Consider the following 14,591-nt stretch of genomic DNA (forward strand, 5'->3'; position numbering starts at 1 on the left):
CTTGCTGCCAGGAACGTTTGGGGCCTGTTGGGTTGCACCTGCGCTCACATCACATCGCAAAATAAAATGTATAAAATAAAAAATAAAATAAAATATAATAAAATAACGTGTTATATGGGTGGAAATCCCTAGATCAATGTTTAAATTAACACTCATGCATTGACTCTGTCGGCTATGTTTTGCCATGCATGCTCCCTTTCTTTTGCAGCTGAGGCTGTGTTACTATTTTTCCGCAAAATTTGCATGTTATCGGCATATGCTGCCATCAGAATTTCGGCCTCAAGCGCTGTAAAATACATTGACCGCGCCTTCTTTCCCTCCGTCTCCATGGTGACTCGCTTAATCTGTGCTCCACTAATCAGGGCTTTATGTATCCTCGTGCGCGCGCTTAACTTGGGGTTAAAGCAACTCCGCGTTGACTGAACTAATTGTTATCAGCCTTTCTGAAACCGAATATTCCGAGTTGGACAGTTCGGGGTTACTCAACCCTGAGTATCGTTTTTCACTCTGAGTTTTCTAAACCGGCTTCCTGAAATAGGGCCCAGATCTCTTGTTAAAACCTTATATATTGTGAGGTTGAAATTGTTAAATATTGTCATTGTGTTATTAAATTTGTAAGAATGATCAAAGACATTCTTCTGTTTCTGTTGACCTCCCCAGCCTGTATTTTATTATAGGCACATCCTATGTGAAGGTTCTGTTTTCTTGTTTAGTAAGCTTCCTGCTTTTATGACCCTTTTGTGGGCAGGAGGTCACACAAACGCACCCCCAAACACACACACTCACATGCATACACACACACACACACACACACACACACACACACACACACACACACACACACACACACACACACATACAGATGGTCACACATACATGCATACACACACACACACACACACACACACACACACACACACACATAGACACACGTGCTTACACGTGCACACACATACACACATAGTACCTTGTCTTTTAGAACCATAGGGGGGGTTTACAGTGGGTGGTGCTTGTGTGTACTGTAACTGTTTCCAATAAAAGGCAGCAAGCAGAAGCTGGTTCTTCGAAGTGGTCTGACCGAGGGCAGGAGGGCTGCTCTAAGGTCCTTCTCTTGCGTCTTGCTTCCTTGTCGTTAATGGGAATAAGTCTCTAAACCAGCAGGGCCTGTGGAAGCATAGACCCAACATATATAACTGTGACTGCTCACCGAAGAGCATATTTTTATGAAAATCTTCTTCATGAGGTAAAAATTCATCATGAGCCAAAAAGAAGTCCAGCTGTCATATCCTGTATTCGTGAATCCCTCCCCAATCTGGTCAGCGATTTGCTGATGGTAAATATGTCTATTGCTGCACAAAATGAGCATTAGCAAACTTAAGCAAACAATTAACCATTAGCACTAAACACAACAGCTGAAACTGGGCTATGCTATACATTAATGAAGCAGCTCAGCCATGGAAACCCATGCCATGACGCTCCCAGTGCACAGTTTTTGTGCTGATATTAATCTCAGTTGGGGTTTGGAGCCCTGCAGTTAATAGCTTTCAGGCACTATCAGCATATGTACTCAGCAGCCCCACTCTGTAGGTATACATGTTCTCACACTTTGTGGCTGAGGTGCTGTGGTTCCTAAATGTTTCCACTTTGAAAAAAAAAACACCTCTTTGAGGTGATAGTGGAATTTGTACAAGTAAAGAAATGTCACAAACGAACCTGTTGGCATGGTGACATCCTGTCACAGCACCATGCTCACTTCAGTGGCCTCTTTAGAGCGACCCAAGAACTATTTCTTTCACAAATGTTTATAAAGACAGACTGCACAGCTAGGCATTTGATTTGTACACCTGTGGCAATGAGACTGAAAACGCCAGAATTTAAAGATTACGAGGTGCGGCCCAATTAAAGTGAATGTAAAGACAAAGACAGAAAAACAGACAAAACATAAAGTTCATGGTATTTCGTGTATAAAACCAGTCACTGCCAGTTCCACAGTCAGCAAAATGCTTTGAAGTTTCAGTCTAGCCTTAATTTGGACTAGTTTCAGCTCTACAAAAGGGAAGGTTATTTGGTTTTGCACTTCCTTTATAAAGAGGAAATGCAAAACCAAACCTTCTATATTACGACACGAGTCAGGACAGCCGTGAGTCCATCATAAAAAACTGATTCAATAGGAGCTTTTCTGGGAAACATGGTAATGTTAAAAATACATTAAGAATCGATGTAACTGATGTAACAGAGTGAGATGAAAATAGAAGAGGCAGATTTTCCCAGCCCTTGTAGGCGGGGCTGCTGAAGCACCTTTGAATGGGAAGGACATATTTAAAGAGGCACAGATCATTGTTCATGTCGAGACAGTTCAACATATAATTTATGTCAGGTCTCTGGTCTTTCTGTCAATTTACACGTAAAATATGAGCATTTCAACAATGTTATTCAAACCAAATGTTGAAAAAAACATGTCATTATTTGTTCATGCATAATAAACTAAGCTTACTTCAATTGAACTCTAAAGTTTGGGGTCTGAGCTTTAGATATTTGTAGATTACTACTTGAAACTACATGTGAGAATGTGGAAGAACACTGTGGAAGACCAAGACAAAATCTATAAGTGTAAACAGGCATTCATGTGAAAATGAAAACACTTGATGACTTATAAGTAAATGCAGAGTTTAATAATGAAGTGAATGATGTGTAATTTCCTCAGCAGTGAATATTATGGCATTTTGAGTTTGTTTAGTAGCTGTGGCTTTATGAAAATTTCAGTGTTTTAAAAATGTATTAAATCAGTGATGCTTTTTTGCCCTGTGAATTTTAACATATACTGTTTTAGCTCTTAAAATAAACTATTTGAGAAAGAATAATCAAAGATACAGGTACAAAAACTGTGACTGATTTCCAGATTTGAGATTCATTCCTCTGACACTCAGGGCCGTGTGTGTCTGAACATCCTGAACATTTATTTATTTATTAAAGAATACACACATAACACCTACATAAATGCATTTTATCAGTACATCAGTACAAGCAATAATTGTGCTTTACTTCTTAAAACGGTTTGATAGTTTCTATAAACATTTTAAATAACATCTTTTCATTCACTGTATTAACAAATTAACATTTTAGAACTGGCTCTATTGCTATTATGTTTTGTTTTCTTTCACTCTGAAAGCCACTTCATGAATTAAACCGAAATGTCACATGAAGCAAAACATGAATAAAAACACCTTAAATGTAATTATTATTACGTTTCACTGCACTGACACAGTTTTGGGTCTATAATGACACCTAGTGGGTCGGTGTGGTAATATTACAGGATATAAGGAAGGTTTTACACGAAGGGATTCCTGTATGTTCAGGGTGTGCCCCGCCTCTACAGACCTATGGTAGCTGGGATACGCTCCAGCTCCAGTGCGTCCAGATAGGGATAAGCGCAAGAGGACGAATGGATGGATGGATGGGTTTATGTGAAATATATTTGCAGATCAGATGAAGCATAAAATAGGAACCCTAATTTGTTGTAAGCATAATTACTGGTAAAATGTCTTTCTCAAAATCATATTAAGACATAAATATAATTTAGAGTTATACTCTGACAGCTGACACACCTTTAAAGTACCTGCAGAGCAGGTGAGACGAGAAAAGCCCCTGAGAATTAAATGCGGACTTTTTCCATTGCTGGGTGTGGGCGTGTAAACACCAGGATGTGATACTTTAAAAGTGAAAGTGAAACAAAAACAGGCCGTGACAGAGCGACACAAACAAGTGTTAGACGGGCTGAAAGTTCTCATGTTAGTGTAGAATTGCAGATAAAATGGATGAATATCCGTATCCACTGTTTTTTGAAGCCACTGACTTTACAGACAGAGAGAAGGAGAAAGTGAGGAGATACTTTCAGAAAAGGCGAGACTCCGGGGGTGGCGACTGCGGAAATCTTGAAAAACTCGGAGGAAGAGTTTATAAAATCTGTTTCAAGTTAAAAGAGGGTAGGACAGTCGATCATTTGTAAAAAAAAAAAAAAAAATTTAGATTTGTGTTTAAATTCAGGCTGTTTCAGTGACTCTGTTTATGGATGTTTTCCAGATCAAGACAGAGTTTTGCAGAGGAAGTTTCACACCATCACTCTTCCGAGTGGAGAAGTGCGGCTGACCGTGAGCCGGACAAGTTCACCACAGACCTCTGACCAGCCATCGACAAGTCAATCACTGGTACAGTTTACTGCACTTTCAAACATGACTTTTGGTTACAGTAAAAACTGAGCGCCAGAATAATGTGGCCAAACTAGTTTAAGAGGAATGAGTTAGCCTCCAGGGGAAGTTGGACAGCTGAGGACAATATTGACAAAAAACAGATGATTATAAAATATTTCAAAGACACTGTAAGTACTGCAAAGAATACATTTTAAATAGTAAAACAGTGCTTTTTTAAAAAAAGATACACGATCATTAAATTTGACGTCAGGGACAAATATAGAGAACTATGTGTTTGCTCCACTTTTGCTGGGCCCTCTTTTTTATAGCTTTCATTTCATTGTGCCTCAGTGTTTTCAGTGGCTGACAGTTCTCAGGTTTCTTTCACTTCTGAGTCTTGCTGTTAATACAGAGTGTAAATATACAGTCTAGTTCAGCATTTTTTAAATAAGAAAGCCTTCCCTGAAAAATACATCATGTAGACGGCACAGTATGTAGATACAAATACAAAAACTTTATACACTATTTTGCATTTAAAGCCTTTGTAGATAAGGAAGAAACCAGTGCCATGTATGATACTCCATCTCCATACCATCAAAGATACTGTTTTTAAAAACATAGGTCATAAAAAGCCAGATGGTAACACTCTCACTGGACACTTTATTAGGTACACCTTGAGAGTAACAGGGAAGACTTCAGTGCTGCTTTAAATCTTTGCAGTTAATTTTTTATTATAATGTTGTGATGTTATTTGAGTTAATGTTTCCTTCCTATCAAGTCAAAGCAGTCTGGCCATCCTCTGACCTCTGACATCAAGAAGACGTTTTCATGCAGAGAATTGGATATTTTCTCTTTTTCATTCCATTCTCTGTAATCCCTGGAGATGGTTGTGTGGGAAAATCCCAGTAGATATATATATCTGAAATACAACAAAATATTAAATTCTTTGTGGAATCCATTGACACTGCATCCCGTTGGCACACAAATGAAATAATATTGTGTTCTAAATTATCACCAGTCATTGCATTCTACTTTCAGTTACATTGTGCACAATATCCTGTCCGTTTTAGAAACAGGGTTGTAGTATATTTCTGTTCTAACACAGTGTCAGAGTCAGATATAACAATCAAAAACAAAAACATATAAACAGATATTAATTTAATGTGTTTTTATCAACATAGGACTGTATGAATCTGTCCCGAATTCGACAAGTGGCACAAAAACAAACCAATGGAGGCCCCAGTAGAGTGCAATCAGATGAAGAGTTTATTAAGAACACACATGCAGGAAGAAGTAAACTCGAAGCAGTCTGGCCATTCTCCTCTGACCTCTGACATCAAGAAGACGTTTTCATGCAGAGAATTGGATATTTTCTCTTTTTCAGTCCATTCTCTGTAATCCCTAGAGATGGTTGTGTAGGAAAATCCCAGTAGAAATAAATCAAAGCAGCCCAAATTTATTTTTCATTCTGATGCTGAGTTCGAACTTCAGAAGATCCTCTTGACCATGTCTATATTGTTAATTGCGTGTGATTGGCTGATTATCCTTATGTATTAATACGCTTAAAGAGGTGTACCTAATATAGTGGCCAGAGTGAACAAAATATTAAATTCTTTGTGAAATCCATGGAGACTGCACTCTGCTAGCACACAGATAAAAAACCTTTAAATTATTCACCAATCATTGCATTCTGCTTTCCTTTACATTATACACAAATACCCAGACTGTTTTAGAAACAGGCCTGTAGCATATTTCTGTTCTAACACAGTGTCACACAGTGTGAATTGGGGCAACGGACTGGACATAGCAGAGATGGCACATATTGGATGGACTATTAATAGATTTAAAGTAAAAAGAAATAAAAAAAAAACCAGACATGGTAAATATTACGTCAATTAGAGGTTTTGAATGACGGTTGTGATTCATTTTTGACTTACTGCCCAGGCCTATGTGGTACACTCCCACTGTTTACAATAAGTAGCCTATCGTATATCATAAATTGACAGATTTTTTTTCTTTCCTTCTTTCAGATCTCTAGAAACCCAAACATAAAGGGTCTTGAGAAGACTTTCAGGATAGATGTTTTCCTGATGTTTTTCCTGAGAGACAACTGTAAAGCATACAAATTTTTGGAAAAACAACTGTCTTCAATCGACTGCACAGTGGAGCTAAATTTTGATGAAGAAGAAGTTTTGGTTAGAGGGGAGGTTGACAAGGGTCCAGGAGGAGGATTTGGTGGTGCTGCAGAGAAATGGGAGTGTCAAGTGGATCAGGTCTTCATTCGGCTCACTGAGACCTACCTCTGCTATCATGTGCTTGAGCCAAAACAGATGAAAATGGTACTGCAGGACTCGGCCTTTAAGACAGATGATATCAAAGTTTACACAGAGAGTGGCTATGCTGTGGTTGTAGGAGAGGTTGATGGCATGAAGGAGAAGATTGCAATTCTGGAAAAAAGCCTACCCACCAAAAAGGAAGTGCCAATTGTGGAGAAGAAGTTCAAGCTCATAGAAGAAGAGTTCAATCGAGAAATGCGTGCTAATTGTCCAGAGGTTGCAATCATCAGAGGTAGTGCCATGATCACTTTGGAGGGCCCTGACAAAGAGGTGCAGTCAGGAGCTGCAAAACTGGTTGAACTGATTAAGAACGTAAAGGAGAAGAGCGTTAAGTTCCCTACAGCTCTGCTAACCTTCATGAAGACCAGTGATGCCATCCCAAAATACCAAACTCGCTTCCAGCAGAGCCTCAGAAACCCTGTTTTCTTTGAGGTGGGTGCAGATCTGGTTCTGTCCAGTTTGTCCTCTGATGCTCTGAATGAGGCCGAGGCAGCAGTAATGAGAGACCTTAAAGTGACCACTGTACAGCTGCAGGGTGCAATAGATCTCAACAGGTTGAAAGAAATTCTGATGAAAGCCAACAACGAGGCAAACAGTAGAGAGTTCAGAGTGGACATCAGCTACATGCCAGGCGCCAGGGGAACCTCAACAACCAACATCCAACTGGTGGGCTACAGTGAAAATGTGGCCAAGCTCAATGAAGTTCTTCATGACTTCCAGTTGAATCAAGTTTCAACTCAAGAAAACATCAATCTGCTTCATCCTGAAATGGTCGACTGTTTTAATAAAATCTTAGACTTGATTGGCATGAAGCAGACCAAGGTGACCTTACAAGCCTCACATTTTCCAAATCCTTGTGTGTTTGTGTCTGGTCCTCGATGTCATGTTCAGGAGGCCAAGGAGGCCCTAACATCAACTCTAGACAGTGTTGTAGTAGACACTTTGACTCTAGATGGACCAGGGGCTCAGCAGTACTTCCAGGAAGAGGGTAAAGTGACTAAAGAGCTGATAGAGAGCTCCTGTCACGTCATTATCCGAGAGAAGCAAACTGCAGCCACCCCAAACGTGCAAAGACCACGAAACACCAGCAGACTCAGCGACACACCTAGATCTCTCAGCTACAGCAGCAGCATGTACAGCACAGTTGGAAACTCTGCAATCAACAGAACAAACCTGAAGATCAAACTCAGCAGTTTAGAAAATGAACAGGTTTGATTATTTCCATTCAATTCTAGTTCCCATAATCCCAAAATAAAATATCAACATTCATGTTATTCAATATTATTTCTGCAGGCGGATGTTCTGGTGGTCCCCATGCTCAACAAGCAGCTGACTTCTACAAATATTGGCAACAGTTTGTTGGCCAAAGCTGGGAATGTATTAAAGTTAAAGTTTGATTCAGTCTTAGCCAGTTGTGCCCTCGCCCCTGGTGATGTTCAGCTGGTTGATGCACCTCCATCTCTGGGCTGCTCCAGGATTTTCTTCATTGAGTGCTTGCCTTGGGACGGAGTAAGAGGAAAGAGCGTTCAGGTAAAATTAAGGACTTTCATTAACACTTCTGGTGATGGAGAAGTGCTAATTCATATTTAATTTACCTTCAGAAAACCATTGAAATCCACTTTATAGCTGTACATAGATGAAAGTATTAATTGGAATAATCAGATGATATCTACGTGTATGTGCAAAAGTAGAATCGAGACAAAAAAATATACAATAAAATATTTCTTAATTTAATTGAAAAGCGAAAGCATTAATGTACCAACCAGATAACTGCAAGAGCAGTCTTATGCAACCAAATTGAACTTTTTGTGCAGCCTCACTGTTTTCCATGTGTGCTCTGTTAGTTGCAGTGTGCAATCCAACAGTTTGAAAACATAGTTTAAAAATATGTAACTTTTGATTTGCAGGCTCTTGGTAACGGTCTGAAGAGGTGTCTGGAGCTTTGTGCACAGCTGAATTTGGGTTCAGTGGCCATTCCAATCATTGGGCCAGGAATTGTTTTACAATACCCGCTGAGAGAAGCTATTCAAGTGTTGACTGACGTCATTCACCAGTTTGGATTATCTGCATCCTCTGGATCTCTTACAAACATCCACATTGTCATTAAACCTGGTTACCCTGATTCTGAGGCGGTCAGTGTCAATCGATATGTCCTGATCTGATATGCATATCATACTTTATTTATAAAACACTTTAAAAAACAAGAACAGGGCTGTCCTGACCAGACATCAATTATTTATGTTGTTATTCTTGTGTTTTTATTTACAGTGCTACCACGATGTCTACAAACAGCTCAGCTTAAATATGAACCAGGGAGGCCAAGGTAAACTAGCACTACTCAGACTGTCTTTATTATGTGACATTAATGAATAGTGAGCAGATAAAAAGCATTCAGCCAGTGTCATATTTTACCATATTCATCAGCACCCTCAGTCATCAGATTAAATGTCAAACAAAATCGAATGTGTGGTGTTCTTCATCTCAGCAATCTTCAGGTCCCTCACCAGCGACCTAGATGACATCATCATAACAGTGGGAAGTGGAGTTAAACTACATGTGGTGTTTGGTGACATCACTAATGAGACTACAGATGCTGTGGTGAACACAACAGACTTCCAAAATTTTAACCTTGGTAGGTGAAACCGAGGATGCATATAAAGGCAGGAAGGCGGAGTGAGCAGGAGGCCCATGATGTAACTTTGAAGTTATTTTTAACCACAATGGTAGCATAGCTCTCTATGGATGACAAAGGAAAACAGCTCTTCATGAAAATCTGCACAGATATAGGGATACCCATATGATTGTAATCTTTGAAGTTTTCATCTAGCATTATTAACAAGCCTCTTGGATTAGCTAAAAACCTCACTATATACTTATGAAGAGCATAACTGACAGTTTGACATTTTGTGATGCATATGGAGCTGCAACACTAGATAATTTGTTGTATTTTGGATCTCATACCTATCATGATTATAGTTTCACATAGTGAAATAAAGTGCATATTACGCATAATATGCACATTAGTCTTAGTGGATGGCAATCCAAAACTCTGAGGCACAGGCGATGGAAAGCAATCAGATGATCAAACTATAACAAAGACAAGTGAGTCAATAACAGTCTGGCAGGGAACAGAGGTGACGTGGTGAACTGGTATACTGCCTGTGGTGTCAACCTGGCATGAGAAATGTTTGATCTCCAGCCAAGCAGGTTTGGCAGGGATTAACCTTTGACTTACCTGTGAGTACCATTTCCCATAAATGCATTTAGATTGATTAGGGGAAATAGGGTTGATGACTCACTGTATGCTTCACAAGCTTTCCTTCACGGACAGATTATAAGTTCTTTAATATATATTTTTCTGATTTTTCGTCATCTACAGATGGAGTATGCAAAGACATCTTAACTGTAGCTGGACCAGAGGTGGAAGCTAAACTGAAAGCAGGTGAGAAAAAGAGAAGCTGCTACTTACCTTCTCATCTTACTTATCTGACTCTCACTCATGCTTCCTGTGTCACTTTCTGTGCAGCAAAAGTGAATCGAGGAGAAATTTATGTGACCCAGTCTGGAAACTTCCCCTGTAAAGCTATTTTTCATGTATGTGGAGAAAAGGATCAAGCTCTCATTGAACAACTTGTGTGTGATATCATTGCCTATTGTGAATGCTATAAATACAGTTCAGTGGCAATTCCTGCCATCTGTGCTGGTAAGTATTTTTTTTGGGCATTTCTATTCATTCAGTTTGTTGTGAAACACAAACACACACACCTAAATGCAAGTGGTGTTTTTTCAGGAGCTGGAGGGTTGAATCCTGCGATTGTAGCAGGAGCCATTCTTCAAGGGATCAAGGCTTCTGCATCATCTATGAACAGCCTCACCAACATCCGTCTCACCCTGATTAAGATCGATGTCTTCTTGGCTTTTAAAGAGAAAGCGATGCAGATGTATTCCTCAGCTGTCATCAACAGAGGTGACAGAAATATTCACAAACTGACATCTTATGTGCAATTGAATTTTAAAACGAATTTGAAAATAAAAACTGATTACAAATTTATTTTACTGAAATTTTTTACTGATTTGTTCTAGTACTTCCAGTACTTCCAGTACTTCCAGTTCAAGTACAGCAACAACAGCCTCCTCATTCTGTGAGTGCATACCTCAGCAGTCTCCAAATCAGCTCTACAAGTCAGCAGTCTGTCTTCACGTTCCTGGGTCTTTCCAAAAAAGACGTTGATGATGCCATGGAAAAGCTGAAGCATCAATATCAGACACAGTGCTCCAGTAACACCTTCTTAAAGGAGGAACTGGAACCCCTCGACCAGGACGGCATGATGGAGCTGAAGGAGCTGGTGGAGTCTGAGGGTTTATTCATGCAAACTGATCAGTCTGGCTCTCTAACAGTGAGTGGGTTGAAAGACGGGGTCACCCGGGTGATGCAGAAAATGAATCAGTGTCAGTTAATGGGTCTTGCTAATGAGGTGAGAGTCAGGGTGGAGGAGGATTTGTACCTCCGAGTTGTTTGGTGCATCCTGGCACATAACGGAAACTGGGAAAGACTTCCCAGAACAGCCAATCACCAACTGGAAAACAACGAATTAACAGAAGGAATAAAAGACGCACAGGGACTCGTATGGGAGGTTAATCTACAGACAATGATGGCCACACAGCAACTGAGCAGACAGGCGATGAAGCTAAAGCGACTTGAGAATCTGAGAGGTGAGAAGAAAGAAACTAAAAAACTACTTGTAGTAAAGAAGGTTGCAAAAGTCATTGTGAAACATGAAAGCAACCATAAACTGTTCACTTTTAAACAAAAAGTATGAAAATCCTAGATCAGCTGATAAGGTTGGATCATGTTGATTTAACAGGAGTGTTATAATATTGTCAGACGGGCTCCATTGCAAGTTTTGGTTGTATTCATTCATGATACTATTAAAATCTTTTTTTCTTTTTACGTGCTTCATTAAAGATTTGCAGTAAATAGCAAAATAAAACTCAACATAGGCTCTAGGTGTCTTCTCATGTGGTATATGCTATATATGCTTGTCTCTTTCAGACTTTACTTACCCTCTGTACTGGGACAGCATGGCTGCTAATGAGAGCTTGAAGGTCGTTACACTGGAGCCTTCCTCTGCAGAGTACCGGGCAGTGAAGGAGGCCTTCAAACGAACTGTTGCCAAAACTGTGATGAAGGTGGGTGGCTGTCCTTTGTGTAAGGGAACATTTCAGTTTCTATTTATATTACCTGTCTTATAATATGAATGCTGCTTTGTCGCTACTTTATTCTTCTTTAGTCAACAGAACAGTTTATTTATTTTGATTCACTAAATATAACAGTTGTTTATTCAATTCTTTGGCTTTTTTTGTTTTGTTTTTTGACTATTAGCAAAAAACAAAATCCTGCAATGGCAATGTCATCGAAAACATGATTTTGCTTATGCGTCCACGTATTGTTATGGTTGTTTTTGCTATTGGGGCTTAACACTAAATAATCATAATCAGTAACAACATGTTAAAAGGGGGTTTGTCAAGGTCTGGCTGTGTGGCAAGCAGAGGTTGGACCCAAATGCAGCACTCCAGAGATGAAACATGAACTTATGCAGCTTTATTGCTGAGAACTACAAACTGAAAGTACAAAACAAAACTCCTGGAATGGTAACTAAGCAGCGTGGCAACATGAAGTAAACTGCACATGGGGGGTACATGGCAGTAGGACATGAAGACTGACAACATGACGAGAAACGGAGACAAACTGTGGAACAGACTTAGTGTTTGAGTTCCTCACTAAGTCTGTTCCACAGCTTCACTCCCACATTCAGTAATATGAAAACTTCTTTTATCAGTAACAAAACACATTTATATAGAAAAGGGAAGAATAAAATAATATTAAAATTTAATTCCAAATCAGTCAATGTCACATTTTACAAATAAATTCATTTCCTCTTTTAAAAGATGATTCATTTAATTAAATTTTCTTTATTTATTTCAGCATTCATTTGGGATTTTAGGAGGATTTTACTTTCAATCCACCATTGAAACTATGCCATCACTATGATGACATACTTTGAACGACCCCTCAGATGTAATTAATATCCTGGATTATCTTGTTAGGCAGCTCTTTAATCCTTTGTCCTTCTTCTCTCATGTCAGATTGAGCGTTTGCAGAACGTTCACCTGCGGCGCACCTATGAAGCACAGAGGAAGCACATTTCTGATAAGAACGCACAGGAGGGAGGAGCAGGGGAGAAACTTCTGTACCACGGGACGACCCAGGAAAATTGCGACTCCATAGTGAAAACTGGATTCAACAGGAGCTTTGCTGGACAAAATGGTAATAATCTTTTTATAGAGTCCACATTTACTGAACCAAAACTTTGTGTTATAAATGGTTCTTTACTTCTTATATTCTTTATATTCCTTAATGGAAAGATTGGTGTTCTTTATGGTTTTAGAGTTTTAAAGCTTGTTATAAAGCAGCTCTTCTCTGGATGATTATGCCTCCACCTGCTTTGGTAGATATCTAGAACTCTGTGAAAATAGAATAGTGCTTGACTTCTAAGCATAGAGACTACATCCCTGGGTCGTCTGAAATCAGCAGCCCATGAGTTAACAGCCAAATGCGTTAAACGATTTTGCACCTTAGAGTCATTCAGTCAACAATGAACGTCTCTGTTCTAGAAAGTCAAATGCTCAAAATTATACAATGCTGGGTCAATAGGACAATAAAAAATGGCTAAAAGAAGACAAGAAAAGTGCTACAATAGCCCAAAGTCAAATGTTGTGGTGGGACCTGAAGAGCAGCGGTCCCCAACCGTTTTTGCACCATGGATCAGTTTATGTCCAACAGAATTTTCACGGACCGGCCTTTAAGGTGTTGCAGATATGTACAACAAAATAAAACCAGTACCGGTACCAAATAAAAAAAGAAGATTTATTCATAACACAAGGGACAAGACCCAGGGACACTGAGTTAACAATAAAAACGAGGCCTAGTAGAGTAACGGCACTTGATTTCTTAAAGACATGTTTTTATGTTCCTGTATGCACTAATAAAACATGCTGCAATCCACTGCATGGTTAAAATCTTGAACACCTGGTGAAAGATATGAAATAAACAGTACTTGTAACAAAGGCAGGGTTAGTGAACTAGTAACTAGTTCTGTGTCACTACAGTGTAAATACAATCATCTGTTGTTAATTTCCTTTTCTCTTTTCACCCTCAGCAACTGCATACGGTCTTGGGACCTACTTTGCTGTAAATGCCAACTACTCGGCTCAGCCCACCTACTCCAAACCAGCTGCTGATGGTTCTCAGTTAATGTTCGTCGCCCGAGTCCTCACAGGTGTCTTCGCTCAGGGCCAAGCTACCATGAAGGTGCCTCCACCTCGAAACACCCAGCAGCCTCATGACCGCTATGACAGTGTGGTAGACAAAATGGATAACCCCAGCATGTATGTTGTGTTTCATGACAACCAAGCGTACCCTGATTACCTCATCACATTCAAGTGAGAGTAAAGGAAAAGTGTTTTCCACTGTTTATAAATGAAAGTGTCTGAAAAATCAATTATGAATAATATAAAAGTTACAAATTGAATTGTCACTGTCACCGACCTAGCTAAACAGCAGCTGCTTCAAATGAAATTAAAAGTTACATATATGTACATAAACACTGGAAACATGTTACACAATTATGCAGGTTTTAATCTTTTATTTGGTTGATCTTCTTACATCTTCACCTTGCCAAGTGTAAAGTGCTTTGAATACATCTAATTAATCTGAGAACATGGCACAATACCCTAATAAAGATTTACTGACTGACAATGGTCCATTCTTGAGAAATTAGAGGTGGGTAATCAACAGCAGACTTCCTGTTTAAACCCCCAAGCTGAGGATTTTGGCAGTTATCTTAGTTTATATTTTATTTATTTATTTATTTATTTTAATAAAACCAGACCATACCAAGACAGTGTTGGACCTGACTGAGAATCTCAGGGACACGAGCTCTAATTTACACCTTCGTTATTGTCTATCTTACTCTAAATGGGAAATGAACACGTTGAACTAGGCCAG

General features: G+C 39.3%; 1 protein-coding gene across 2 annotated transcripts; it reads left to right on the plus strand.

The window, feature by feature from the left end:
* Positions 1-3,755: 3,755 nt before the first annotated feature.
* LOC146636285 (protein mono-ADP-ribosyltransferase PARP14-like) lies at positions 3,756-14,030 on the plus strand. 2 transcript variants are annotated; one of them, XM_085350770.1, is made up of 14 exons: positions 3,756-3,983; positions 4,081-4,205; positions 6,218-7,732; positions 7,817-8,053; positions 8,431-8,655; positions 8,792-8,846; positions 9,009-9,155; positions 9,903-9,965; positions 10,050-10,226; positions 10,314-10,490; positions 10,607-11,236; positions 11,577-11,713; positions 12,671-12,851; positions 13,744-14,030. In XM_085350770.1, exons 1-14 carry the CDS (start codon positions 3,812-3,814, stop codon positions 14,028-14,030), a joined length of 4,128 nt encoding a protein of 1,375 aa, XP_085206896.1. In that variant the 5' UTR covers positions 3,756-3,811. The 2 variants fall into 2 exon arrangements, with proteins under 2 accessions (XP_085206896.1, XP_085206897.1); XM_085350771.1 differs by having other exon boundaries at positions 10,616-11,236.
* Positions 14,031-14,591: the final 561 nt, after the last annotated feature.

This window comes from Diplotaxodon limnothrissa, linkage group LG3 (genome assembly GCF_057381915.1).
Source record: "Diplotaxodon limnothrissa isolate DT_005_m linkage group LG3, D_limnothrissa_male_GT1.1, whole genome shotgun sequence".
In the NCBI taxonomy this organism is placed as follows: Eukaryota; Metazoa; Chordata; class Actinopteri; order Cichliformes; family Cichlidae; genus Diplotaxodon; species Diplotaxodon limnothrissa.